The sequence below is a fragment of the Monomorium pharaonis genome, chromosome 1 (assembly GCF_013373865.1).
Source record: "Monomorium pharaonis isolate MP-MQ-018 chromosome 1, ASM1337386v2, whole genome shotgun sequence".
Lineage (NCBI taxonomy): Eukaryota > Metazoa > Arthropoda > Insecta > Hymenoptera > Formicidae > Monomorium > Monomorium pharaonis.
In genome coordinates this window covers 26856126-26884108 of record NC_050467.1, presented here as the reverse complement: position 1 = coordinate 26884108, position 27983 = coordinate 26856126, and the positions used below count along the sequence as shown (strand labels likewise).

Sequence of the window (27983 nt, the reverse complement as noted above, 5' to 3'; positions counted from 1 at the left end):
TCATTTATTTACATTCGTCCCTGCTTATATGCATAATTTCCGACTGAAGAGGAATTGTCAGAAGTACATACATCGTACATAGTCGTATAGTTATATTTTTTTCTTTTAAGGCCTTCTGTTCTCATATACGTTGACATTCACGATTTCTTTTTCTTCCAACAATGGCAAATATATATTCCGCATCGCGCGATTACACGAAACCGGCTATTGATCAACGAGTTGCCGAGTTATTGAAGAGGAGGATTGGTGCACGGGAAGATTTACCCACGGAGAGTACAAAAGAGCGACTTGTAAATACTTTTGCGAGCTTATATTTTCGCGGACAATCTCGATACATTATATTATTTTGTAACTTTGTTACGCTTTACAATAAATTTCTAACCTATTTTATTAATCGAGCTAAAAAGAAACACAATCATTGCAAAATTTCTGAATCATTTTAAAAATATCACGTAAAGCTTTTAGAACAAAATATAAAAAGAAAGGAAGATTTTGTAAATGTAAACAATGATTTATAAATTATTTTCAAGATAGAGTTAGATAATTGAAAAGAAATTTGATAAATATGCAAATTTTCCTATTTTAGGCAAAATTCAAGGAAATTCGTAACGCTAGGCAGGGATTATTAAAGATTACGCATCGACATGTCCTAGAGACAGTGGCATATATTCTAAACATAGGTACCGAGGTCTTGGAAGAAGGAATTCTCGACAAAGACGAATATGTGAATGTATTTAACAGTTTTTTCACTGAAGGTGGAAGACAAGCAATCGTTGTATACCTTCAACCTATGAGTCCTCCGACATTTGGTATGTAATAATGGACATTTTTCTGCTCTTCTTTCCATCGGCAATTTTAATATAACGTTAATAACGGCGATTACGTCAACAATACACTTATGCTTCAGCGTGATACTATACGTAAAATTTACATAATCTCAGATTCAGGCCGATGGACGCCGCAACTTAGCAAAGAACAGCAAGTTATACGCTGTTGCATAACAGATGGTACTACCGAAGAATTCTCAGGCAGATGCGTTATAGTTTATCGATTAAAATCAAATATGGAATTTGGAATCAAACAGTTGCTCGATGTGAGTTTAAAATTAATGCAAGGCATCGAATTGTTTCTTGTTTACATTTTTCTGGAATGTACATCTGAATACAGAATATTGCAAGAATTTTTATTTATTTTGCGTTTATAAGATACATATATTATGAAACGTATTTAATATTTTAATTGGCAGTTATGCAACTTTTTCATTTTTTATTTTCCCTTTTTTCCAAACTTTCTGTTGCTCTTTATATTATGTTCCACATAGGAAACATATTATGCATATGCGGAGGTAGATCCCACATCACGATGTGTGCTGGCAGGAATATCTGATTTAATTTCACGTTTGCATGTACGAACGTTAACTGCTAATACGCAATGGGGAGAATTGTCGAAGAGCGAGATTGGAGAAAAGATGAAAGACAATTTTATAGGCAATTTTAAAGATTTTTGTGAATTCCTTAGTAGTAAATATCTTACAATTTGTATTTATCTCAATTTATTATGTAAGTCATTCTAACAAAAGATAATATTTTTCTGTTCTTTCCATAGTGACGAAGATAGATTTGGAAAATGTTGTATGTTTTCAAGTCAATTGGGACTTGTATCAGAAATGTTTAGCGCAACCTGAAAACATTAGAAAGAACATTCGTAAACTGGACGTTATTGCAGCAGCAGAAGCTGATGTCCGAATGTGGATGAAGCTGATGGAAAGGGTACAATTTTTATTCTAATTATCTATTTTTTAATAAGATTTTACAATTTTGTAAAATGATTTTCTAGGCCATTGTTGAAAGTCAACAGTTGCGCAGGGAAACCGAAACTGTGGGACCAACTGCAGAACTTACGTACTGGCGTCGATTATTGGGCCAGTTTTCGTCAATAATGAATCATATAAAATCTTCCTATGCACAAGCATTTATACAATTGCTAACGGAAGCGAAGTCAAAACTCGTCAAAGTGACTATTCATTTATATAAAACTATTTATTTATAAAGTATATCAAGTTGTGAATATCACTATTTGATACATACAGAAATGGAAGATATTAGAAGATCACGTTACAACGGTGCATATTTTGTCTCAAGATAACGTGAAGTATCTATACGCCTTAGAGAAATTTACACAGCCGTTGTACAGATTAGATCCTACGAAAATAGGGGATTACTTACCTGCGCTCATGTATGCTATAAGGATGATGTATGCGACATCACGATTTTTCAATACAAGGAAGATGGTAACTGCTGTGTACGTAAAGGTACATTTTGTTAAAATAATTGATTAAAAAGGACACTTAAAAGGACTTAAACATAACATTAACATTATTTCTCAATTGCATAAATTGTAAATTAAAAGTCAACTAATTTTAATCTTGTTAAATGCTTTTTAAAAGTTTATGATATTAAAAAGAAGTACAATTATAATATTCTGATTTATATAAATTATTTATCTTTTATTATATTAATTTATAATTTCTATTTAGATAACAAATCAAATGATATTAGCATGTAAAGTATATTTAACGGAAGACGGAAAAATAAGCGTTTGGAATGAATCGAAATGTACTATGATATCTAAAATAAAGGTAACAATGTATGAGAGTGATGCTTTTTCTTGTCACATACTGTTGTCTTATAAATTAAACTATAGTATCAGCGATTATTTCGCAGAATTGTATTAAGCTTTGTGAAATATATCATAACTGTTACGACGATATGTGTAAGAAGGTCGAGGAATCTTCAGACGAGAATCCTTTCGAAGTATCTGAAATGTACGTTTTTGGGAAGTTTGCTACTTTTAAAACAAGAATAATAAAAGTAAGTAATAAAATTAATACAAAAAATAACGATTAAAAATTCTACTATACAGAAATTTGTGTTAAATTTAATGTATATTGCATTTTCCAAAGTTTATTTAAATAGTTTTTGTATTAATTTAATACAAGATGAATATGTAGAAAGTAATTCAAATATTATATAAAAAATTAACTAAAGAATATGACTTATAGAATTTGGAAAAAAATTGTGAAAGCATATTTCCTCAGTAAAATTAATACTTATAATATGTTAAATATTTACATTTATTCATCTATCTTAGAATTTACGTTTTAAAACTTTTATTTTATTTATTTATCTATCCTTACATAAGTTGAATTATTATAATGCTAAAAAATATTAAATATCAATTTAAATGTTTAAACAATACAATCATCTTACATTAAATTAACAGTTGGGTTTGTTAAAGATGCAACACAAAATTTTAACAAGAATCGATGTTAACATAAATATGACATATTTCTTACTGCGTACTTTATTCACGATACATAATGTAGATCATGGACATCCTTGAGACAACACGAATGTACTCTATCCTACACAGTTCGACTATAGAAGGAATTAGTACATACGCACAAAAGTATATGGATCATTTTGAAAAGATTTCTTCACAAAACTACGATCCCTTGGATCATAGGAAACCTTATTTCGATACTGATTACGATGAATTTAAAAAAAGCGTAGCCGAAATTGATGTGGAGCTTAGAACGTTTTTTCACAACTGCGTTTCTCTTATGCCAAACGTAACGCAGAGTCTAAATTTGATAGCTAGGTAATATAAGTAGTTTTGTTTTATCATGTATGTAAGAATGCATTATAATTTATATTACGATTTCACAGGTTTCAAAAATTGAATCTCAAGCAACTGAGAATTGATAGGAAATGCATGGAACTCATCTCAATGTTCGAACAAGAGATCGAAGATATTCGCGACATATACAATGAAAATAGATCCGATCCACCTATACCGAGGAATATTCCACCCATCGCAGGTAGAATTTTGTGGGTCCGCCAATTGTATAAACGCATTGAAGTTCCTATGAATATGTTTAAATCATATCACAGAGTGATTACGTTTGATTCTATGCAAAAATGTATTAAGATATATAACATTCTTGTCAACGTCTTTATTCACTATGAGTTAATATATTATAAAGCGTGGTATGATTCAACTAACATTGTAAGTTTTAACTTTAAATATCAAGTTTTTCTAAAATTTAATAGAAATTATACGTATAGAATAGATACATTTTATTATTGTGAAATTATTTTAATTGTTAGGTTTGTCTGGCACTATCATCCCCTTTGTTCGTGCGTCATCCAAAGACAAATAAGTATTGTCTGAATTTCGATTCTTATATTTATGAAGTGATACGAGAATCGGAATATATGTCCAAATTCGGATTAGAAGTGCCGGATTTTATACAAATTTTAATCTTTTGCAAAGAAAAGATATTTTTATCCTATGAAAGAGTGAAGAAATTACTTAAGAAAAATGACGCTCTTAGGTATACAAATTACATTTGATAATTACCGATTAAGATTTTTTGTGTATATATATTTATGCGCTTATTGTATCTGCATGCACAGAAAGTCTATCCCGATCTTATTTTTAAATCTAATGAAACCAGCACTCGTCAATCTTGAGATTGCTTTTCAACCCTGTGTATCGGTAGTTACATGGTCCTCGTTAAAAATTTCTAATGCATGCGCTAAATTAGAAGAAGAGATAAAAAATGCGCAGATAATCGTAAAGGAGGTGGTAGACATGAAGGAAGCAAGAGTGGATGAAGTACTTGAGTCTATTGCAGAAATGATATTATTAAAACTAGACGATTACCCGAAAAGCCCAGAACAACTTTTGGCCGATAACACAGATTTTAGAGATAAAATAGCAATTGACTTGGAAATCAAATCTTCGGTGGCAGAAAAGGCTGTTATTATGATTATTAATAAATTTATTGATCTTATAAGTGATCCCACTGTGCAAAATATTAAATACAATTGGATGGATCCTGAGAGAATACACAGACAAATTGGATCTGAAAGCAGATTAATACAAGGACCATTCGAACCGGGTATTGTAGTTTTCAAGGAATAACTATAATTTTACATTATTTTCAATTTTAATTAATAAATGGCTTATTAAACATAGGCTTTGGTTACATTGAAAGAACAAGCAAAGTTAAGATAAGTCAAGTGCATAATGATTGCATAGAACTTTTTGCATATTATAATAATAAATTAACAGAGGCTTTAGTAAAGTGTACTAAAAACTCGTTAGACTTATTAAAGAAGAAAGCAACCGTTATGAGGTACTTTAATCTGTTTATACATGAACATATTTTTTTATATTGTGTATTTCTTGTTTATTACTTTAAATATACTTTTAAATATATAATGCAACAAGAAATGAAAAAAAATATATATAAATTAACGTATGGATTTTGCTTCAGTGTGTTAGTTGAAGATATTGCAATAGACCAAGAAATTCCAATTATGATGACATATTTTGTTTTACAAATACCGAATATAATAATTAGCCCTTCAATAGAAGAATTGCAAAGTCATTTTAGCAAAGTTATAACAAATATTATAGAAACACATAAGAAAGTGTTTATGTGGGGACAACGATATTCTACAAATGCAAAAGCTAAACCACTTGGTAACAAAAGACTAAAATATTATAAACTATTCTAAATAAAATAATAAATATACAATAAAATTAATATATTTTCTTATTCACATTATGCACATTTTTTAGATGGATTATTATATTAGTAGAAGGTCGTTAATACTAGCACCACTTTGTTTTTGAATAATATTTTTTAAACAAAAACTAAAAAGCTAAAAATAAAACTTTGAAAACATAAATATTAACTAAAAAGTGACTTCTCTCAAATATAGCAATTTTTATAAGTTTTTATATTTTGTAATTTAATATTTTTGCAATATAATTAAAAATATAAACTGAAAAATTGAGCCTTAAAATAGAGGTTGATGTAGTTATAGACGTTTAATTTTTTTATTATAAGTCAACATATTTATATCAAAATTAAATGTATGAGGATTCCCAAGATGTATGAGAAACTTTTACTTTAATGTAATTTTTTTGTTGCTTATACAAATACCTTGCTATTTCGCAAAATATTATTTGCAGGATGCAGCATGAAGCGTAATTATATATTAGATTTGTTTTTAGTAGAATAAAAAAGTCATAAATTATGGATTTTTATTTTTTAAATTATCTAAACAGATTATGGGGTACTACTTTAGAAACTTATGTACTACTTCAGAAACTTATGTATTGGTGACTTTTCTATTATGTTATTATATTATAGAAGGCAGTAAATTTACATAATATGTATATACATAATTATTTACATTTATTATTTGCTTGTGTCAACCAGATAAAGAAAACCTGCCCAATACCTACTTTCAAAGCGTGTTTGATCATAAAGATATAATCCGCAGTTCAATGAGTTTGCAAGGCTTAATATTAATATTAAGAGATGATGTCTCCAAAGTTGGCAACGTATGTAACAAAAATATATTTTATATATACAGTATTTATGTATATTTGTGTATAAAGTTACATATTCAATTAATATTTGTATATAGTGGTATTTAGTTTATAATTTATATTATTTATTTTTATGCTAGTCATATTTACGATATTCTTACATATGGGCAGAAAATAGAAATGAGATTATACAATCTTTTATTGACTCAAAACCTCTTTTACAAGAAATCAAAGAAAAATTTCTAGAATATGAAGACTTAATGACAGAAATAAAAAATTTACCTGACCGGCATATACTAGGTCCTCTTCAAATTAACACAGGTATCCAAAAATAATATTACAATTATTTTTAATAAGTATAGGTATTTTATGTATAATTTAAAAAATAATAGCAATAATTATTAATAATAGGAGTTACTATTTAATTTAGATACAAGAAATTTCTTTTAAATATATAATATTATTTCATAATTTTTATTTTATAGATAAATTAAAATTAGCTTTCCTTGTTGAAGCAAATGCATGGAAAAAGTCATTGGGCATCCTTTTATCAAATAAGTACAAGGAGAAATTACGAAAAATAACAGATTACATTTTTGATAAAAATAAAGTTCTTGCTAGGCATATTAAAGATTTAGAGGATGTTAGAGTCGCAATGAAATGCTTGGGAGAAATACGAGATAATTTCGTATCAATAGACATGGAATTAATATTGATTGAAGAAACTTATACATTAATGGGAAAATTTAATGTAGATATATTAAAAGAAGATCAAGATATAGTAGATGGACTCAGATATAATTTTAGCAACTTGCTCAATACAGTATTAATTTCTTATTTAATTCTACTTAATATTTATATATTGGCATAGTTTAATAATTATATTTTAAAACTATCTTTTTTTTTATTATTCTTTATATACATTAATAATTATGTTTCAAAGCAATCTCCTTTATTTTGCTTCGTAACAAGTAATATCTATATTTTTATAGGCGAAGCAAGTTCAAGCAGTAATATGTGAAATGCAAGAACCATTGAAAAAAGAACTTGTTGAGGGAGTTGCAGTTCTTAAAAAGAAGGTAGCTCAATTTGACATTGATTTTGAACTCAATGGTCCAATGGTTGAAGGAATACCCGCAAAAGAAGCTAGCGAACGGTATATGTTTCACAGTATCTCGTATTTTCAGCAAAATTACATGTATACTGATTTTAAAAATGTAATTTTTTGTAAAAGTAATTTTTTAATTTGAATAAAATAATAGGTTCTTTATTGCTGCATTAGATTACACTATAATTTTTTTATTTTGTCAAATTTTAAACATATATCTTTTATTTTAAGTACAGAGACCGTACTTTAGATCAGTTATAAACAACAGACGTATTATGTTAATAATAATATTATTTTTCACGTTATTATTGTGTTTCAAGACTTATCTTGTTCCAAGCGCGTTTTGAAGAACTGTGGGAAAGATACGAGACTTACAGCAGTGGTGAAAGCTTATTTGGTATAGAAGTAACCGAGTACCCGGCTCTACAACAGAGAAAAAGAGAAACTAATTTATTACAAAAATTATACACGTTATATTTGCAAGTTATGCACACTATTGACAGTTATTATGACATTCCATGGTCTGAAATTGATATTGAGTCAATTATAACTGAATTAGCTGACTTCCAAAACAAGTAAATCAGATTAATTTATATTTAATAAAATTTAATTATATAACGTTTTTGTAGTAATGTGTAATATTATTTGAAGATGTCGAAAGTTACCTAAAGCTATGAGAGAATGGCCCGCTTACATCGATTTAAAAAAAAAGATCGACGATTTTAATGAAATGTGCCCATTGTTAGAGATGATGGCTAATAAAGCCATGAAAAATAGACATTGGGAAAAACTATCTAAACTTTGTAAATATTTCTTTGATGTGGAATCTGAAACGTTTACCTTAGCAAACGTTATGCAGGCACCTTTATTGAAATACAAAGATGATGTGGAGGTACGCCTAATTAATCTGCGAAATTATTTTCAATAGTTTAATTTTCAATATAACTCATTGCTTAATATTTCCTACAAAATAAGATAGTATAATAAAATACAAAAGTTGTATTCACAAATATTGTGTACTAATATTATAGGATATATGTATTAGTGCAGTGAAGGAACAAGATATCGAGTTTAAATTGAAGCAGATAATTGCGGACTGGGCGGTTATAAATCTGCAATTTGCTCTCTTTAAGCAGAGAGGCGAATTACTGCTGAAAGGCATTGAAACGGCTGAAATAATAGCACAACTGGAAGACAGTTTAATGATTATAAGCTCTTTGCTGGCAAATCGGTACTTCAGATACATTTCTGTAAACCTGAAATTATTAAATTTCATAATGCATATTACGCTCATATTTAACGTTGCACAGTTACAACGCACCGTTTAAGAAAGAGATTCAGTTGTGGCAGACCAAACTTAGTAATACGTCGGAAATATTGGCGAAATGGTTAACTGTGCAAAATCTGTGGGCTTACTTGGAAGCAGTATTTATTGGCGGCGATATATCGAAGCAATTGCCTACTGAAGCAAAACGCTTTAATGTAATTTACGAAAAATTTGCATTGTCAATGAAATAATACAAACTTGCATTACGTTCTTTTTAGACTATTGATAAAGCTTGGATCAAGCTTATGCTTCGTGCTCATGAGAAATTAAATGCAGTGGAAACGTGTACCGGAGATGAAACAATGAGTCAGTTTTTACCTCATATACTGGAACAGCTGGAATGGTGTCAAAAATCTCTTAGCGGGTATATATGTCATGGCGAAATGGAATAATTGTTCGCGAATAGACTGTCACGTTTAATAGCAAAATTCTATTAATACAGCTATTTGGAAACCAAGAGAGTTATTTTTCCAAGATTTTGTTTTATATCGGATCCTACTTTGCTGGAGATACTCGGGCAAGCAGCGGATTGTCACACAATACAGAATTATCTTGACGGATTCTTCGATAATGTATCAAAAGTAATGAGATCATGCGCATTAATAAGATAAAAATAAGAATTTTGAGATATTTATTGTTCCTGATAAGTTTTATATTGTATATATTTTTATGTAAGTGATTTTATTATTGTATCTTTTATGTTTGTGCAGCTAAAGTTTTCCGAAAAAGAATATGACAAAATTGTAGCAATGTATTCACGGGAAGACGAACAAATTGTGTTGGAAAAAGAAGTCGCATGTACAGGAGGCGTGGAGAACTGGTTAAACGTTCTGTTAACAATCCACCAGCAGTCCGTTGGCGCTGTGATTTCCCTGGGATTGCAATCACTTCGTACATCTGAATTTGACATCTTGTTATTGATAGAAAATTCCATTTTGCAAGTAAGATAATGTGCATACGAAAACTCGTGTATTGAATAGATGGAAATTGTACATCAATTACAAATATTTATTTTCCGCGCACAGGTGGGTTTATTAGCATTACAAGTTTTATGGACACACGATTCCGAAATAGCAATTACGACAGCCAAACGTGATAGAACGATAATGAAAAAGACCAATCGATGGTTCCTGGATTTGCTAAACAGTCTTATAGAAATAACTGTTAAGGATCTTACAAAATATGCCAGAATAAAATACGAATGTTTAATAACGATACACGTACATCAAAGGTATTAACTTTATTTGTCTAAATATTTGTCTTATAATTTACAATTTCAACGTAGCAAAGACTGTGGAAAAATAAATTGTATTCACATATTTTTCAGAGACATCTTTGATGAGTTATGTCGTCTCAGAATTCGAAGTATACATGACTTTGAATGGTTGAAACAATGTCGATTTTATTACAATGACGATTCAGAAGAAGTCCCAGTCAAGATAACTGATATAGAATTTGTTTATCAAAATGAATTCTTGGGTTGTACAGATCGACTTGCAATTACGCCGCTCACAGACAGGTGTTACATAACACTAGCGCAAGCTGTAGGTATGATATACGTAAAGAAAAGAAAAGCAATGTGTAAAATAGCATTTAATACATGTTATTTATGTCATGTCACTCATCGTCGTACCTTGCAAATATTTTTTTAGGAATGAATTTCGGCGGGGCTCCCACAGGTCCCGCTGGCACGGGTAAAACAGAAACGACGAAAGACATGGGAAAAGCGCTGGGAAAATATGTCGTTGTTTTTAATTGCTCCGATCAAATGGATTTTCGAGGTTTAGGAAGAATATTTAAAGGCCTAGCACAATCAGGTACCTGGGGATGCTTTGACGAATTTAATCGAATTGATCTATCAGTATTATCCGTCGCCGCACAGCAAATAGCAATCATATTCAATACGCGAAAAGAGAGAAAGACAACTTTCTTATTCAGGTAACAAGAAAAGAAACCGACCGTTATTTGTTATATAAAATTAAATATTTTTTAATTTTAAGTTTACAGAAATTGATATCTTACAAAATAAAAGTTTTATTTGTTTGGACGAAATTTAATTACAAATATGCTAATTATTTATATAAAATTGAGTTTTTCCTTTATATTTCTACATTTCCTTTATATTCCACAATAAATTATATTATCTATACTAAATTAATATAAGTTTTATTTGTGCAGTGATGGCGAAACATATAAACTCAATTATGAATTCGGAATATTTATTACAATGAATCCCGGATACGCTGGTCGACAAGAATTGCCCGAAAATTTGAAAATACAATTTAGAAGTGTAGCGATGATGGTTCCTGACAGACAAGTACGTAAATTAAAAAATTAAAATATTGTATTCTTTTTTGTACGCGTTAAAACATGGGAACTGTATGTGTACCCGTAAGAAATTGGATTTATAATTTCTCTTGTTATAAAATTTAATTTAACGGTACGTAATTTTTATTTGCTTAGATCATAATGCGAGTGAAACTTGCCGCGTGTGGCTTCAAAGAGAACGTACTATTAGCGCGAAAATTTTTTATATTGTACAAATTATGCGAAGAGCAACTCAGCAAGCAGGTACATTACGATTTTGGATTAAGGAACATTTTGTCATGCTTACGCACACTTAGTGCTCAGAAACGTGCGAATCCCATCGATTCCGAAGAAACCACACTTATGAGAGTACTATGGTAAATGTGTGTGTGTGTGTGCGTGCGTGCGTGCGTGCGTGCGTGCGTGCAATTAATTGTCATATTTTGTCGTAAGAAATCATTTGAATACAGAAAGGAGAGTATTATAATGTAGTTTTACTTTAACTTTGTAGCAATATGAATTTATCAAAATTAGTGGACGAAGATGAGCCTCTTTTCATGTCGCTTATCGAAGATATGTTTCCGGGTATAAAGTTAACAACACAGACGTATAAAGAATTACAGAAAGCAATAGAAAACGCTACTGACGCTCTTAACATAATAAATCATAAAGAATGGAACTTGAAAACTGTTCAGGTACTTTTAATATATTTATACATATATATAATAAATATATTTATAGATATTTATTTCTTTATCTTTTATATATTTTTTTATTTCTGTGTTTGTGCGCGCGCGCGTGTGTGTGTGTGTGTGTACTTTTAAAATTTTATGTGTACTTTTTGAAAAAATAGATATATCTAAGAAATTTTTTAATGTTTTACATGAATCTATTCAAAGACAAATATTTTTTAAGTACTTTTTGAAGACTTGTGTATACAAGTATATACAGATTGTATGCGTTATATACAATAGTATATGTACAGTATATGTATACATATGTATAAGTATATGTATACAAGTATATGCAGATTGTATGCATTGTTTCTTTATCAAAATCAAAAATAATATAATTTAATAAATACAAATTATATTACTATTATAAAAAAATAATAATGTTGTTATAATTTGTAGTTATACGAGACGTCGCTTGTTCGCCATGGTTTGATGGTCCTTGGACCAACAGGATCTGGTAAAACACGATGCATGTGGGCGTTAATGAGGGCTCTAACAGAGATGGGAATGCCGCATAAAGAAATCAGAATGAATCCAAAAGTTAGTATTTGCTAGTGTTTATTAATGATAGTATTAAAAATAGGAGTACAGAAATAATTATTTTCTGAAAAAATACGAATAGGCAATAACTGCATCTCAAATGTTTGGAAGACTCGATGTTGCGACGAATGATTGGACAGATGGTATATTCTCCATTATATGGCGAAGATCCACACAGACAAAGAAGACGGAAAACTTATGGATGGTACTAGACGGTCCCGTTGACGCAGTATGGATTGAAAATTTAAATTCTGTCCTGGATGACAATAAGACATTAACATTGGCAAATGGTGATCGTATTATAATGGCACCAAATACTAAATTAGTATTCGAACCTGACAATGTGGATAATGCGTCACCAGCGACTATATCACGCATGGGAATGGTATTTGTCAGTGCCTCTGTGCTAAAATGGAATTCAATTTTAGAGGTAATGGGAATCCGGGGAGTTGTAATAATGAGATATTTCCAGTGCGGAATATATCTATTGTGACGTTATGATGCTTTTAATACAGGGTTGGCTTAGGAAATGTTCAAGCAATGAGGCTCGAGTGTTACGCACGTTATTTGATCAAATATATGGAGATGCCCACACATTTGTTCAAACAAAGCTCCAAGCTAAAATGATGATTTTAGAAGCGCTTTATATACGACAGTGTATTGACTTATTGGAAGGTTTAAACGTCGGAAATTCTGACCCAACCAGTAAATATGACAATTTCTCTTTTATTATTATCCAATATTTATTTAGCATGGCATATTAAACTGTCATGCACGTTATCAGAGCATTTATTTTATCATTGTTTTATTGTCATTTTTTATTATCTTTTTTTTATTCTTATAATTTATTAATTTTGTTTTTCTTTATTTTCCATATTGGTTTATAATTGTATAATTTTTGTATAACAATAGACATTAAGTAATGAATAAAGAGAAATTAAATTTATAATTTAGTTTTTAAATTAAATTTTAATTTTAAACAAAATATCTGTTAAATACTTTATTGTAATTTCTAGAAACATTATTAGCTGAATACCATATCGAGAAGCTATTTTTGTTTTCTCTTATGTGGAGCTTGGGTGCAATGTTAGAACTAGACGGTCGACTTGCACTACAGGAATATCTTATAAATCATGAGTCACATTGTAACTGGCCGAAATGTATAGTTCGTATATGTGATAATTTTATATGTTGTTTAATTTATTATAAAACAATGTGTACCATTATTAATATCTTTCTGGCTTATAAATATTCAATTTATAGGAAGATGAAACTATTTTTGAATATCTAGTATCAGATGATGGAAAATGGATGCATTGGAGTAAAATGGTTCCAAAATTTGAATATCCGTCAGATCGTGTCTTGGAATACCATACTATTCTTGTTCCGAATGTCGATAATACGAGGACCTTATATTTAATTGATATTATAGCGAGGCAGGAAAAGGCAGTACTTTTAATAGGTAGGTGAACGTAGTAAGCGTAGTATAATTTTAGTAATTAGTTTTATTTATCTAGTATTCAATAGACTGATTATGCAATTTTATTCAAATATTAATTATATAATATGGGTTAATTGTATGACAGGGGAAGCCGGCACCGCAAAAAGCATGATGATGAAGAGTTACATGTTTAAGCACGATCCCGAATATCATTTGAATAAGTTTTTTAATTTTTCTTCAGCATCCACACCTAACATGGTTCAAGTAATAATTTCAAGGATTATTCTATAAATAAATCTCTTACCTTAATTTTTAATTACTCCGAGTAACTATATGTTATAAGAATTATTAATTATTTTATCGCGTAAATTAAATACACGGTTTCTTCAGCGTGTATTCGAGAGCTATGTTGAAAAGCGAGTGGGCACCACTTATGGTCCTCCTGGTGGACGAAAAATGACTATTTTTATCGATGATATAAATATGCCGACCATAAACGAATGGGGTGATCAAATTACGAACGAGCTCATACGTCAGTTAATGGAGTACAAAGGGTTCTACTCCTTAGATAAGCCTGGCGATTTTTGTACTATGCAAGATATTATGTTACTTGCCGCGATGCATCATTCGGGTGGTGGTCGAAATGACATACCAGAGCGATTGAAACGGCAATTCAATATTTTTAATTGCACGCTACCGTCCAATAAGTCCATGGATACAATTTTTAGTAAATAAATAAATAATGATTTCAGTGAAACTCGATAGACATTATTATACAGTATATATAAAAAATTGTAGGTGTCATCGGTCAAGGCTACTTTTGCCTTACGAGATTCTCCGAAACCATAGTTAATTTCTTGCCGAAGCTCATATCTTTAACTCGATTATTATGGCAGAATACTAAAGCAAAAATGTTACCGACTCCGGCCAAGTTTCACTACGTCTTTAACTTACGTGATCTTTCTCGCATCTGGGAGGGAATGCTCAGGATACAGAGAGCCGAGTGCGAGTCTATAACGACACTGCTGAAATTATGGAAGCACGAATGCACACGCGTGATAGCGGATCGGTTCGTTTTTCTCACAATTACGGAAGTACTTTCGCTTATTAATTATTTAATAACGGCAACAAATCTCTTCGCAGCTTTATCACCGCCGCCGACAAAGAATGGTTTCAAAATACATTGTGGCGAATCGCGGAGAAGATATTGGGTCCGGATTTTCAATATTATTCCCAAGTTGAGACGTACTTCGTTGACTTTTTGCGCGAACCACCAGAACCGACAGGTGACGAGCCGGAAGATTTTATATTAGAGGCACCAAAGGTTTATGAGGAGATACCCAGGTATGTCGAATCAAACTTGTGATGGAAATTAGAAAGTCATCTTTACATCATTTGCAGTTACGATGTCGTTATTGCGAAAGTTCAACAAAATATGGAACAATTTAATGAATACATACGCGGCATGCATCTCGATCTGGTCTTCTTTCACGATGCTCTGGTGCACTTGATACGAATATCAAGAATACTTGGAGTTCCCAGAGGCAATGCGTTGCTGGTAGGTATAGGGGGATCCGGCAAGCAGAGTCTGACGCGACTGGCATCCTTCATTGCAGGATATAACTTCTTTCAAATTACGTTATCCAGGCGAGTATCAACATTTAACTAAGCAAATGTCTAAGAATTGCAAAATGGAATATTGCAATAAGAAAATATATACAAAGAACGATGACAGATGAAATAATTTTGGCCCCAAAATGAAAATTAAAATTGTACATTTTTTGTAGTTTTTGAGTTGTTGAATTTAATTGATTATTAAAAAATTTTAATTTGTCGGGGAAAAAGGATTAAAATCAGTATACGAAGCTATTACAATTTTAACATCTAATACACTAAATTATTATTGTTGAGCTTTACAAACTTTATTAATTTGTGTTTTCCTGCTAGTTAAACATGATAATATTCTCATTGCTAATAGCTCTATTGCCTGATAAAAATAAAAAAAAATAAATAAAGGAAAAAGTAGTAATGTGTATATGTGTAAATATTATTATTATTTTATCCTGTGTGTGTGTGTATGTGTGTGTGTGTGTGTGTCTGTGTGTCTTTTAATTTAATATTTAATTTTCTTTTTACTATACTTTAAAACTTTTAATTTATGCAATTTTAAGGAAGCATTGTATGATTATTTTTCGTGCTGGATGTGGTCGAAAATGTTTTAAGAAATATTACACGTGTGTAATATCATGTGTTATATTTTCAGAATTTATAACGTAGCTAGTTTGATGGATGATCTACGAAAATTATATCGTTCCGCTGGCATTGACAGCAAAGGATTAACTTTTATTTTCACCGACAACGAAGTAAAAGATGAAGCCTTTTTAGAATATATAAACAACATATTAAGCGTTGGCGAAGTGGCCAATCTTTTTCCAAAGGATGAATTAGATGAGATTTTGACAACTGTCACGCCGTTTATGAAAAAGACTGATCCCCGACGACCTCTAACGCAAGACAATCTTTACGATTACTTTATATCGAAAGCGAGAAATAATCTGCATATAGTTTTATGCTTTTCACCAGTAAGATTTGCTGTTAAAGATATTTGCACTTATTCTTTTCATTTTTCTACTGGGTATCAAATTAATTATTATTTACACAGATCAGTGGAAAGTTTAGATCTCGGGCGTTAAAATTTCCTGGCCTTATATCTAGTTGCACGATAAATTGGTTTTCGAGCTGGCCAAAAGACGCACTGTACGCGGTCGGCGAACATTTCTTAGGTACATATAAAGTTATATGCAGCCCGGAAGTAAAGCAACAATTAATGCATGTTGTGGGCGATATTCAAGATGATGTAAGCGATACCTGCACAGCATACTTCGACAGGTTCGCTTTTCTGTTCTGTCATTGGTTCTTCATTATGTGTATGTAAATAATAAAACTAATTTAATTTTAACAAACGTAGATTTCGACGTCAAATATATGTGACACCGAGGTCATTTTTAACGTTTCTCGACAGTTACAAAACGCTTTACAAGCAACGTTTGGATAATATTAATACACTTACTTCTCGTATGAGTAGCGGTTTAAATAAATTAATTGACGCAGCGGCTCAGGTCGACGTGTTACGGCACGAATTGGAAAAAACTCAAGAGGAAATTGCAGCAAAAAATATTCAAGTGGAAGCGGTGAGAAATTTTTGTAAAGCCTCAATTTTATCAAAGATTCCGACTCTATGTTTTATATGTGATAATGCATATGGTATGTAGATTCTTGTTACTGTGAATGAAAAAAAAAGAGAAGCTGAAGATGTGAAAGCGAAAGTGCAGGTATCAAAGGATGAAGCGGAGAAAATTCTGAAAGTGATAGCAAAGGATAAGGCAGTAGCGGAACAGAAGTTGGAAGCTGCGGAGCCTGCTCTGTTGGAAGCCGAAGCTGCATTGCAGGTGCTGTGATCAGTATTTATCATTTATGTCAACTGTTGATGTAAAAATGTTCACGTTGACAGCATTACACATATTTCAGACCATAAAAGCAGTAGACATTGCTACCGTTCGTAAACTGGCTAAACCACCGTACTTGATTACGCTCATAATGGATTGTGTTCTGATTCTATTCGGACGGAAGCTAGAATCAGTTAAACTCGATTATGAACATCAATTTCTACAACCTTCGTGGTCGGAATCGTTAAAGGTAAGTTTGTATGATGTAGTATATTAATTTTTAATATGTTGGAATGAACAGACGTGGAAAAAAAATCGCATCTTATTTTAAAATTAAACGTAAGATATTTGTGTGTTGCTTTTCGCAGGTCTTGGCCGACACCAGATTTTTATATAATTTACAAAATTTTCCAAAGGATAATATTAATGCCGAAACTGTTGATTTAATGATGCCATATTTAAACTTTCACATGTACACTTACGAAGCCGCGAAGCAAGCCTGTGGAAATGTTGCGGGACTCATACAATGGACCATCTCCATGATCGCCTTTTATGAAATAAATAAAGATGTACTGCCTTTGAAGGTATTCTTCAAAACATTGTTATATTGCGAGAGCTGCCAATGTTATTCCGCGACTTATAGGAGGAGAAATGCAATATATTTAATTACATAACTCATACAACATAAAAATTTTTCAGAGATATTTTAGAAATATTTTTTAACTGAAAAATAAATTTCTTCATAAAAGTCGTAACATTTCTCTGGAATAGCAAAATGTCTGCAATTCTTGTATTTAAAAATACATAATTACATATTTAAGAAATATGTAATAAAAAAGAATTACTTTGTAGGCAAATCTTTTTGTACAAGAAAATAAATACGAGATAGCCAACAAAAATTTACTCGAGGCAGAAGAATTGTTGAAAGAAAAAGATGATGCTTTAAAGATAGTGCAAAATGAATTTGATGCCGTGATGCGAGAACGACAAGTATATGATAACAATATTAATGAAAACTGAAATAAGAAAATTACGTCAATACGTATGTTTAACGGTTTTTATTAGAAAATTATCGACCAAGCTGCAGCTTGCCAAGCGAAAATGGATATTGCGTTTGCTATGATTGAAGGATTATCTGGAGAAAAAATAAGATGGACGGACCAAGTGACTACATTTAAATCAGAAACAGAACGTCTCGTTGGAGATGTGTTGGTGTTAACTGGATTTCTTTGTTATTGCGGGCCATTTAATCAAGAATTCCGAGTTCTTTTGCAAAAGAAATGGTTCGACTTCATACAAGACAGAAAGATCCCAATTTCTGTTACTTTAAACATTGTTAATGTGTTGACAGATACAGCTATGGTAAAATTATATAAATTAATATGTGCCATAAAGAGTGAAATTGATACTTGTGATGAGAGAATAAGTATTTAATTTACTATAGATTGGCGATTGGAACTTGCAAGGTCTTCCAACCGATGAATTATCCGTACAAAATGGGATAATTGTAACGAAGGCATTAAGATATCCTTTATTGATCGACCCTCAATTGCAGGGTAAAACATGGATTAAAAATAAAGAGAAAGGGTTTGATTTACAGGTACAATATCAGAACAAAATGTGAATGGAATGGAATAACCTTGACTTAATATATTTAATATTTTTCAGGTAACATGGTTCAGCCACAAATATTTCAAAAATCACCTGGAAGATTCGGTATCGATAGGACGACCATTATTGATCCAAGATGTAGGGGAAGAAATAGATCCAGTGTTAGATAATCTGTTAGAAAAGAATTTTATAAAAATTGGAACCTCTTTTAAGGTAGAAAATTTTAGATTGTTATTTTTGCGTAATGTTATACTTTATTTATTGTTATAACAGGTTAAATTAGGAGATAAAGAAGTAGATATCAGCAAAGATTTCAGACTGTATATCACGACGAAATTACCTAATCCTTTTTACACTCCAGAAATATTTGCTCACACGTCTATAATCGATTTTACTGTTACGATGAAAGGTAAAAAAGAATGTACCTGTTGTGTAACGTACTTATAAATGTGCTTTCTTTTAAATTTTGCTTAACCTACTTTATGTTTTATTCTTATAGGTTTAGAGGATCAATTGTTAGGAAGAGTCATTTTATCAGAAAGGGAGGAGTTGGAGACAGAGAAGAAACAATTGATTGCTGACGTTACTGCAAATAATAGAAAAATTAAAGAATTAGAAACGAATCTTCTACACAAATTGGGAACTGTACAAGTATGTTCTTTTTGTAGCGTTAATTAAATAACTTTAAAATACCCGTATAATTAATAAAAAAATCTCTTTTCTCTATAACACTTTTCTTTTTTTAAAGGGTTCTTTGATAGAAGACGTTGAATTAATGTCGGTATTAAATACCACCAAGCAAACAGCGGCGGAGATAAATAGAAAGCTGAATATCGCAAAAGAAACGGAGCTAAAAATCGATGTAGCACGTGAAGAATTCCGACCGGTTGCAACGCGCGGTAGCGTTTTATACTTTCTGATATGTGACATGCCACATGTCAATTCCATGTACCAAACGTCCCTCGTTCAATTTTTAGAGCGATTTGATATCTCAATGGCTAGGTAAATATAGATATTTTCCGCGTAATAAAAGCGAGTCGCACTGTGCTACGACAGATGTTTCTAACGTCGTAAACACAAATCTTATTCTGTTGACCAAAGTTTATCAAATCGTGACTTTTGATTAGGTCCGAGAAAAGCCCAGTTAATCAGAAAAGGATATATCATATCATTGAATATTTGACTTACGATATATTTAAACATAAAGCACGCGGACTTTACGAGATACACAAATATATGTTTATTTTGTTGATGACGCTAAAAATTGATCTACAACGTGGCAGCATCACGTACGAGGAATTTCAGTATCTCATTAAAGGCGGCGCAGCATTGGACTTAAAAGCAGTCGAGCCGAAACCTTGCAAATGGATCACGGATGTGACATGGCTTAATCTAGTTGCACTGTCGTCACTACGACAATTTCAGTATATCGTGTCTCAAGTATCCGCTTCTGAGAAAGTTTGGAAACATTGGTTTGACAAAGATGCACCAGAGGAGGAAGTTATACCAGATGGTTATCACGCGTTAGATTCATTCCGTCGATTGCTCTTGATAAGGTAATTTTTTCAGCAAGCTAACTTCACGGTATTAGAAATATAGAATTATAGTGGCGTATAATTTTATAAAAATTTAATATTTTATATATAAAATATTAGAAATATATAAAATACAAATTGCAAAATATATTTTAGAAACTTATCAGCAACTTTAAAGCTTTAATTGCAAGAATTATCGACATTTTGTTATTTTAGAACTGTTTAAGAAATACTTCAGATATTTTGCAACTATTTCGAATGTTTCATTTTTTAGTCAAAATATTTCTGAGATACCCCAAAAAATTTCAATGCTGTATTAGATGCTGCTTAATTTGATCGAATATAAAAAATATAAAATCTGCAATATTTACATAATTTAGATATATATAAAACTTATGAAAAAATATATTTGTAGAGCTTGGTGTATGGACAGAGCGTTGTCGCAATCAAGGAAATACATAGCATCTTCTTTAGGGGCGAAATATGCAGAACCCGTGATTACGCGTCTCGACGTAATGCACAACGAGTCAAGACCAAATACACCGATGATCTGTTTCTTAAGCTTGGGGTCGGATCCTACCCCTAGCATCGAGCAGCTTGCAAAGAGAATGGAAATCGTTTGTAGAAGCATATCGATGGGACAGGGTCAGGAAGTCCATGCTCGTCGACTGCTCAGTAGCGCCAAAACCGAAGTATATTAGGGAGAGGAACGCTCTTTCTCTGCTCAATGTTGCAAATTATTAATTTAAGCAACTTGTAGGGCTTTTGGACTTTATGCCAGAATTGTCATTTAAGCTTGGAGTACATGGCGGAATTGGCAAACTTTCTTTTAGAAATGGAAGCGCCGCATCCGGACTTTCGCGTATGGATAACGACAGAGCCGCACAAAGACTTTCCTGTTTCCTTACTGCAAATGTCTATAAAATATACATACGAACCTCCGCAAGGTATCTATTTCTATTTACTTATAAATAAAGACTTACCTCTGTAAGAAAGCAGAGGGGAGCAAAATTAAAAGGTGTGATTTTCTCGAATTAGGAATACGCGCGGGTTTATTGGCGACATATAGTAGTATGAACCAGGAAATGTTAGATCAGTGTGACGCCGCGCAATATATACCGCTAATATACTCCGTGTCATTCCTGCACACCGTCGTTCAGGAAAGACGGAAGTTCGGTTCTCTGGGATGGAACGTACCCTACGAATTTAATTTGGCGGACTGGCTGGCTTCTTGTATGTTTATAAATAACCATCTGAATGACTACAATCCAAAACGCGGCATAAATTGGCAGAGCGTGCGGTAAATGAAAAAAAAAAAAAATTGAAATTGTCAGCAGATTGCTTTCTCTTTTCCTTAGCGATTAATTTCTTTCTTTTATACATTTGCATTATCAGTTATATGATAGGTGAGGTGCAATACGGCGGACGCGTTACAGACGACTATGACAAGAGACTGTTAAATACCTTCGCGAAAGTATGGTTTACGGAAGCGCTTTTCGCGGAAGAACGTTTTGTTTTCTACAAGAATTATCCGCTCTTGATATATAAACAAGTGAACCACTATATGAAGGCGATAGATGGCATGAGTCCCATTGATCCGCCGCAAGTCTATGGCTTACATCCGAATGCGGATATTACGTAAGATATTGTCACGAGAAGCCGCGCACGGATATGTAAGAATGGTAGAATAATTAAATGCTTACCGTATTGTAGATACCAGAGTAACACCACACAGACTGTGCTGGATCTAATATTGTCCGTGCAGCCGAAAGAAGCGGGTGTTGCTGGTGCGGAGTCCCGAGAAGCAGTTGTTGCGAGGCAAGCGAAGGAGATGCTAGAAAAAGTTCCGACACTGTACGATATGTTTGAAGTTAAAGAAAGGTTTGTTAAGTGTCTACTGCCTTTGTGCCTCAATTATGACTTTTTATTAAAATTTCTGATAAAGCAGTAACAGTTAATAGAGCGAACAGTTCATTTTAGTTTGATAACAAAATAAAGAATTTTTTTAATGTTATCACAGACTGCATGCAATGGATCACACTGCTCCAATGAACATTTTCTTAAAACAAGAGATCAACAGGATACAGATGGTTATAAAATTAATACGCGTTATGCTCAAGGATCTTCTGTTGGCCATAGAAGGCATAATTATAATGAGCGAGGTAGTTTTCTCATCCTTTACAAAACAGCGTTTTATAAAGCGTCGTGTTCTATAAGGTGAATAAATACGAATACATTTTCAGGAATTGCGAGATATTTTTGATAATATATACGATGCGAAGATACCAAAGACCTGGAAAGCTCGGTCATGGGAGTCCGCTTCTTTGGGATTCTGGTTTACGGAACTATTGGAGAGGAACCAACAGTTTTCGACTTGGCTATATAGCGGGAGACCGATAAAGTTCTGGATGACTGGTTTCTTCAATCCACAAGGCATTTAATACACATATTTTTGTGTTAAGCGAATACTTAATGTAATAATCGTGGCTCGGCTAACCTGTAAATGGTATTTGCAGGATTTTTGACAGCGATGAAGCAAGAAATAACGCGGGCCCATAAGTGGGCTTTAGATAACGTTACGGTTCATAATGAAGTCTTGCGCAATATAGCAGAAGAGATCAAGAAACCGCCATCTGTATGTAATGATAATTATACAACGTATATATCAATAAATATGCTACAATTAATTATTAATTAATATTGATGTTTGCGAAATAGGAAGGTGTTTACGTTTATGGTCTGTTTCTGGAGGGTGCCGGCTGGGATCGAAGAAATAGCCGTTTATGCGAATCGGCAAATAAAGTTCTTTACGTATTAATGCCAGTGGTACATATTTTTGTTTTACATAATGCAGACAAAGTTCCTCTTCCACAGGATAAAAATCTGAAATTATATCAAGTAAGTATTAAATTTTGTTATGATCTTGCGAATTGAAAATACAAAATAATATTGTTTTTATAATTTAACAATAGATACAAAAGATACAAAGTAATATTGTTTTCATATTTTCACAATACAATGCAATAGATACAATAGTGATTTTGTCATAAATTTATGAAATATTTCTCTAAATCAAGGAAATGATACTAGAATAAATACATCTATTTGATAATAATTTCTTTTATAAGTGTAGTGCGAGATCATTCAACTGCTTTCTTTTTCACACAGTGTCCCGTATATAAAAAACCTCAGAGAGGTTATATGTTCTTAATAACATCACTCCTGCTGCCAACGCTAAAAAGTCCCGATCACTGGATATTACGTGGCGTTGCTCTATTATGTGATAATAAATAATTTATTATAAATAAAGAGAGATGAAAAGAGGTATATTGTACAGCTGGAAGTTTCCATAATAAACTTATTAGGAATAAATTGGGAATAAATCGTTAATTTTGCATTGGAAAAGTAAGGATATTAAATGAAACGAGTAAGAGCCATTAATGGGAAAGATCGTCAGAAATTAAGGATAAACTAATAAAAAGATTTCAGGATTGCGTTCGGCAATTGTGGAAGTCGGTAATTTACCTAATAAATCTAAATTACCGACGTCGATAGTAAGCAGAAAGTAGCGCACTCTGTTTGGCGGAGAGCGAATTCCGACGTCGTTAGATTCAAATCGCGTATGTAACGGTGCGGTACGAGTGCTTGCTCTGATTAAAATCTGCATGCGTGTAATTGTGCGTGAAAACTGAAATTAATCGTGCAGGATACAGGATTGTCCGTCGTTCCAACTTCATTCGTAATTCGTAAGCGGATAATTAATCGCATTGTTTCACGTCTCGTATTGTAGACAACGTGCCGGTGCCTTACTTAATGAACCGAATCGCCCGTGATCGTTCTTGTGCCATTTTCCAGTTCTAGAATCTTTTTAGAATTGAAAGATATATACAAGTAGAGTTGCCATCCGTCCTCTTTTCCCCGGATACTGTTCTCTCTCTCTCTCTCTCTCTCTCTCTCTCTCTCTCTCTCTCTCTCTCTCTCCTCTCTCTCTCTCTCTCTCTCTCTCTCTCTCTCTCTCTCTCCTCCCTCTTCTCTCCTCTTCTCTCTCTCTCTCTCTCTCTCTCTTTCTCTCTCTCCTCAGGGCTCCTCTCTCTTTTTCGGTCGTCGGAAATTTTCTGAAGTGTTGAAATTATCTCGTGAAAAATTATCCGTGCTTCCTCCCTTTTTTTAGGCATGGTCGTCCGGGAAGATTTTTGAAAGTGTTGAAAATTTATCTGGAAAAATTATGTGCTTCCGGGGTTTTAAATATTTTAATTATTTATTTCTTTTACTGTGCTTTTTCCAATGGCACGACCACTTATTGCGCGGTTGAGTAATAATTAAATATAATAAAATTAAAATATTTAATAGACTTGCAACAAAACACTGATTTAATTTTTAATTTCAAATTTGTAGCTAATTTCATGGAATTTACAATCAATTTAAGAGTGAATAATTTGAATCATAATTTAAATCGATAAGAAATTATTTATGTGTAAATCTGATTTATTTACAGAATTTGACAGACAGAGAAGGAAATAATTAATATTTTACAGTAAAAATATCAAATTTATTTTTTTCTTTTTTTTCTTTTTTATTCTTTCAGGGTATATAAATAAATATATGAAAAGAATGATTAGATTCAGCCAGTTTTTTCAATATATAGACGTATACAATAATAAATAAATAAATAAATATTTCTTTTCTGTCTCGTTTCTGATAAAACATTCGTGAATTCCACATTGCACATCAATGTGTGCTAATGAAAGTAAATAATATGAAGAGAAGGCTACGGTGACTATATGTCCTTTATGTCAAATATCCTACAGATTTATATATTTTTTAAAACTTAATTTTACCCTTTATTTAAAAAATAGCAAATTCTTTTTTGAAAATTAGCGTTCATTTTTATTATTTTAGACCAATTTCATATTTAAAACAAGAGTTGGCTTCTTTTTAATACAGACGAACCAATAATACAGTTTTAAATTATATATATCTTTTAAATACTTTGATATTTTATAATATATTTTTGATATTTTAAGGGAATGCTGGAATGATGGTCAAGATCGATAATGTAGAATCATTAGTGCACAGCTTTAACAAAATTTCGTATGTATTTCTTTTATGGATTTGGAAAATATTGAAGAATTTTATAATATACTGTATAATATTTTTATTAGCAGCACTAACAAGGATTTACCACCTTCATCGACAAATCATAAAATGGCATGACAAACAATTCATCAAGTTTAGGACACATATGGGATACGTATATGGAAAGGTGATGCTGCTTTTAAAATACTTCTTGGTAAGTGATTTGCTTCCGTAATGCACAATTTGTCTTATCCATAAATTGCTCTCGTTCGTAGAGTTCCATACTCAAAAAAAGTTTATTTTGCAATAGGCTGAGTGCTATCGGACTTTATGGATTCGAAAATATAATTAGTTCGAATAAATGATATGACTACTGTCATCATTTACTTGAAACAATTTTTGTAAATTATATTACACGACTTAACTAACTGTTATCGATATTATAGTTATCGATATTAGCTACAATATTTTCATTGTGGAAGTATTTATATTATTTTTATATTATTTGCAAAGTTTACCACTACGTAAACCGATTGCTCTGCATCAGCTTTTCTGTAATAAAAAGCACATTTTGAAAATGTTGAAAATTTGTTTGAGAAAATTATGTGCGTCCGGTTTTAAATATTTTAATTATTTATTTTCTTTACCGTGCTTTTTCCAATTCAACATTTTCAAAATATGTGCTTTTTATTACAGAAAAGCTGATGGAGAGCAATCGGTTTACGTAGTGGTAAACTTTGCAAATAATAAAATAATATAAATACTTCCACAATGAAAATTTTGTAGCTAATATCGATAACTATAATAACAGTCAGTTAAGTCGTGTAATATAATTTACAAAAATTGTTTCGAGTAAGTGATGACAGTAGTCATATCATTTATTCAAACTAATTATATATATAATTAACATATTCTCGTATATGTCCGGGGTTTTTAGCCTGTAAATTCTATTTTAAAAAATTTTAATATGGCAATCCTATATACGAGGGTTGTTACCAAGTCAAATCTACTCACATTAAGTTGCGTGTTAAGGGAATCGGTGATGAAGCCGCGCTTTTAAGGTAATCTCTTGTGCTTCCTCGAAAATTTTGTTTCTTTCAAATAGGGTTACCATCCATCCTCTTTTCCCCAGACACTGTTCTCTTTTTTAGGGCATTCGGGGACATCCGGAGGGGATTTTTTTAAGTGTAAATTTATCCGGGAAAATTATGTGCGTCCGGGGTTTTTGAATATTTTAATTATTTATTTCTTTTACCATGCTTTTTCCAATAGCACGATCACTTGTTGAGCGACTGAGTAACAATTAAATATAATAAAATTAATGTTAATTATTAAATTTTAAAACTAAATAAAGAAATTTTACCTCAGTCTCAGTTGGAAATAATTCGTAAATTTTCTTAGATACGATTTTAAACTTTTCAAAAGTAGGGCTACAAAAAGAAATTTTAAAAAATACGTATTTTGACATGTAAAGAAATGTCATAAAATTACCGTATTAATTTAAATAAAAATTCACGATCCGGTTTTCGAAGGCTCTTCTGCACACATTTCCTGTTAGTACTTGTTCCAACATCACCAAATCTTGGTTGATCTATTGACATACAAAATTTGCTCTTAAGTCTGACTCGAATTAAAGCTTTTCTCTTAAAAAAAATTTTTTTTTTGTTCAGTTTCATACACTTTCTAAACTTTTAAATCATGATAATAGGAAATATGAAGCAATACCTAGGCCAAATATCTGCTTTTTTACGTTTACATTCTAAATTTATATATTGTTGCTTTGATCAATTATTACTGAATAAATAAGCAAGAGCTTTATCTGGCGTTTCTTTTTCTATTACATGTTTCTGATTGTCAAGAGTTGACATAATACTTATAGGATTTTTCAGAAGTTGACTTATAATTTTTGTTAAATCATGCTGTCTGTTTTTTTGCTGAAAACTCAGCAGTCATCAAAAATTTCGCCGTATAGTTTTCTTCACAGAACTGCGCTATATTTCTTCGCTTAGATCTCATAGACTTTTCTTGAAACAATTTTTCAGGACGACCAACTTTAGATGGTTAAGCTGTTGTCTCAATTTGTTTTCTTTTCGAATTATCAACAATTTTTTGAGGGTTTACAAAATTACTGTTTAACCATTCTTTGTTTTGCGTCTGAAATTGAATTAGTATTCGATGTTGATATATTTATTAAAATTCGACGGGGACACGGGGGTGAGAAGTCCCGGAGCTTAGAAGTATCTTCTCCTGAAGATACTTCAACAAAACGAACATTTTTTTCCTCGACATTTTTTCACTTGTCTCCGCGTCTTGAGAACATGTATCTCGATAATTGAAGACAAATTGCTTTGAAAGCCTGCAACTGCAAAGGAGTATACACTCCGCAATACTGACGTGACAATTTTTATGTCTGTACGGACGCATTTAGCAAGAAAATATGGGCGCGC

The 27983-nt window shown here is 31.8% G+C and overlaps 1 protein-coding gene and 1 long non-coding RNA gene across 2 annotated transcripts; one reads left to right on the top strand and one right to left on the bottom strand.

Moving 5' to 3' along the window:
• The first annotated feature begins 47 nt into the window (after window positions 1–47).
• Window positions 48–23832, top strand: LOC105840748 (dynein heavy chain 8, axonemal). The gene is made up of 66 exons (XM_036287839.1): window positions 48–290; window positions 587–809; window positions 942–1093; window positions 1322–1520; window positions 1606–1769; window positions 1837–2013; window positions 2090–2311; window positions 2537–2638; window positions 2724–2870; window positions 3386–3660; window positions 3729–4068; window positions 4170–4396; window positions 4479–4966; window positions 5044–5203; window positions 5345–5553; window positions 6305–6423; window positions 6552–6732; window positions 6897–7234; window positions 7404–7567; window positions 7840–8094; window positions 8171–8411; window positions 8551–8750; window positions 8830–9001; window positions 9065–9210; window positions 9289–9427; window positions 9557–9787; window positions 9872–10077; window positions 10174–10394; window positions 10499–10784; window positions 11025–11163; window positions 11310–11530; window positions 11665–11848; window positions 12287–12427; window positions 12510–12857; window positions 12943–13132; window positions 13444–13592; window positions 13691–13889; window positions 14014–14132; window positions 14259–14595; window positions 14667–14937; window positions 15012–15212; window positions 15270–15515; window positions 16132–16450; window positions 16531–16757; window positions 16837–17059; window positions 17141–17317; window positions 17397–17564; window positions 17683–17898; window positions 18167–18304; window positions 18380–18676; window positions 18759–18914; window positions 18983–19138; window positions 19199–19334; window positions 19425–19576; window positions 19674–19927; window positions 20053–20481; window positions 20876–21152; window positions 21221–21407; window positions 21499–21760; window positions 21856–22098; window positions 22174–22341; window positions 22481–22622; window positions 22704–22893; window positions 22977–23095; window positions 23179–23358; window positions 23629–23832. Exons 1-66 carry the CDS (start codon window positions 162–164, stop codon window positions 23752–23754), a joined length of 13800 nt encoding a protein of 4599 aa, XP_036143732.1. The 5' UTR covers window positions 48–161; the 3' UTR covers window positions 23755–23832.
• Window positions 7657–22229, bottom strand: LOC118645917. Its single transcript, XR_004963558.1, has 2 exons — window positions 22164–22229; window positions 7657–7942 (listed from the first exon to the last, which is right to left on the bottom strand). It is a non-coding gene; the product is annotated as an uncharacterized LOC118645917 (long non-coding RNA).
• Window positions 23833–27983: the final 4151 nt, after the last annotated feature.

What these genes read in the sequence shown, in the direction of transcription:
- LOC105840748 (XM_036287839.1), top strand. Translation starts at nt 162, where the DNA reads ATGGCAAATATATATTCCGCATCGCGCGATTACACGAAACCGGCTATT. An exon ending in ATGTCTCCAAAGTTGGCAAC is followed by an intron (nt 6,424 to 6,551) that starts GTATGTAACAAA and finishes TTTTTATGCTAG; the next exon opens with TCATATTTACGATATTCTTA. An exon ending in CGTCGATTGCTCTTGATAAG is followed by an intron (nt 20,482 to 20,875) that starts GTAATTTTTTCA and finishes ATATATTTGTAG; the next exon opens with AGCTTGGTGTATGGACAGAG.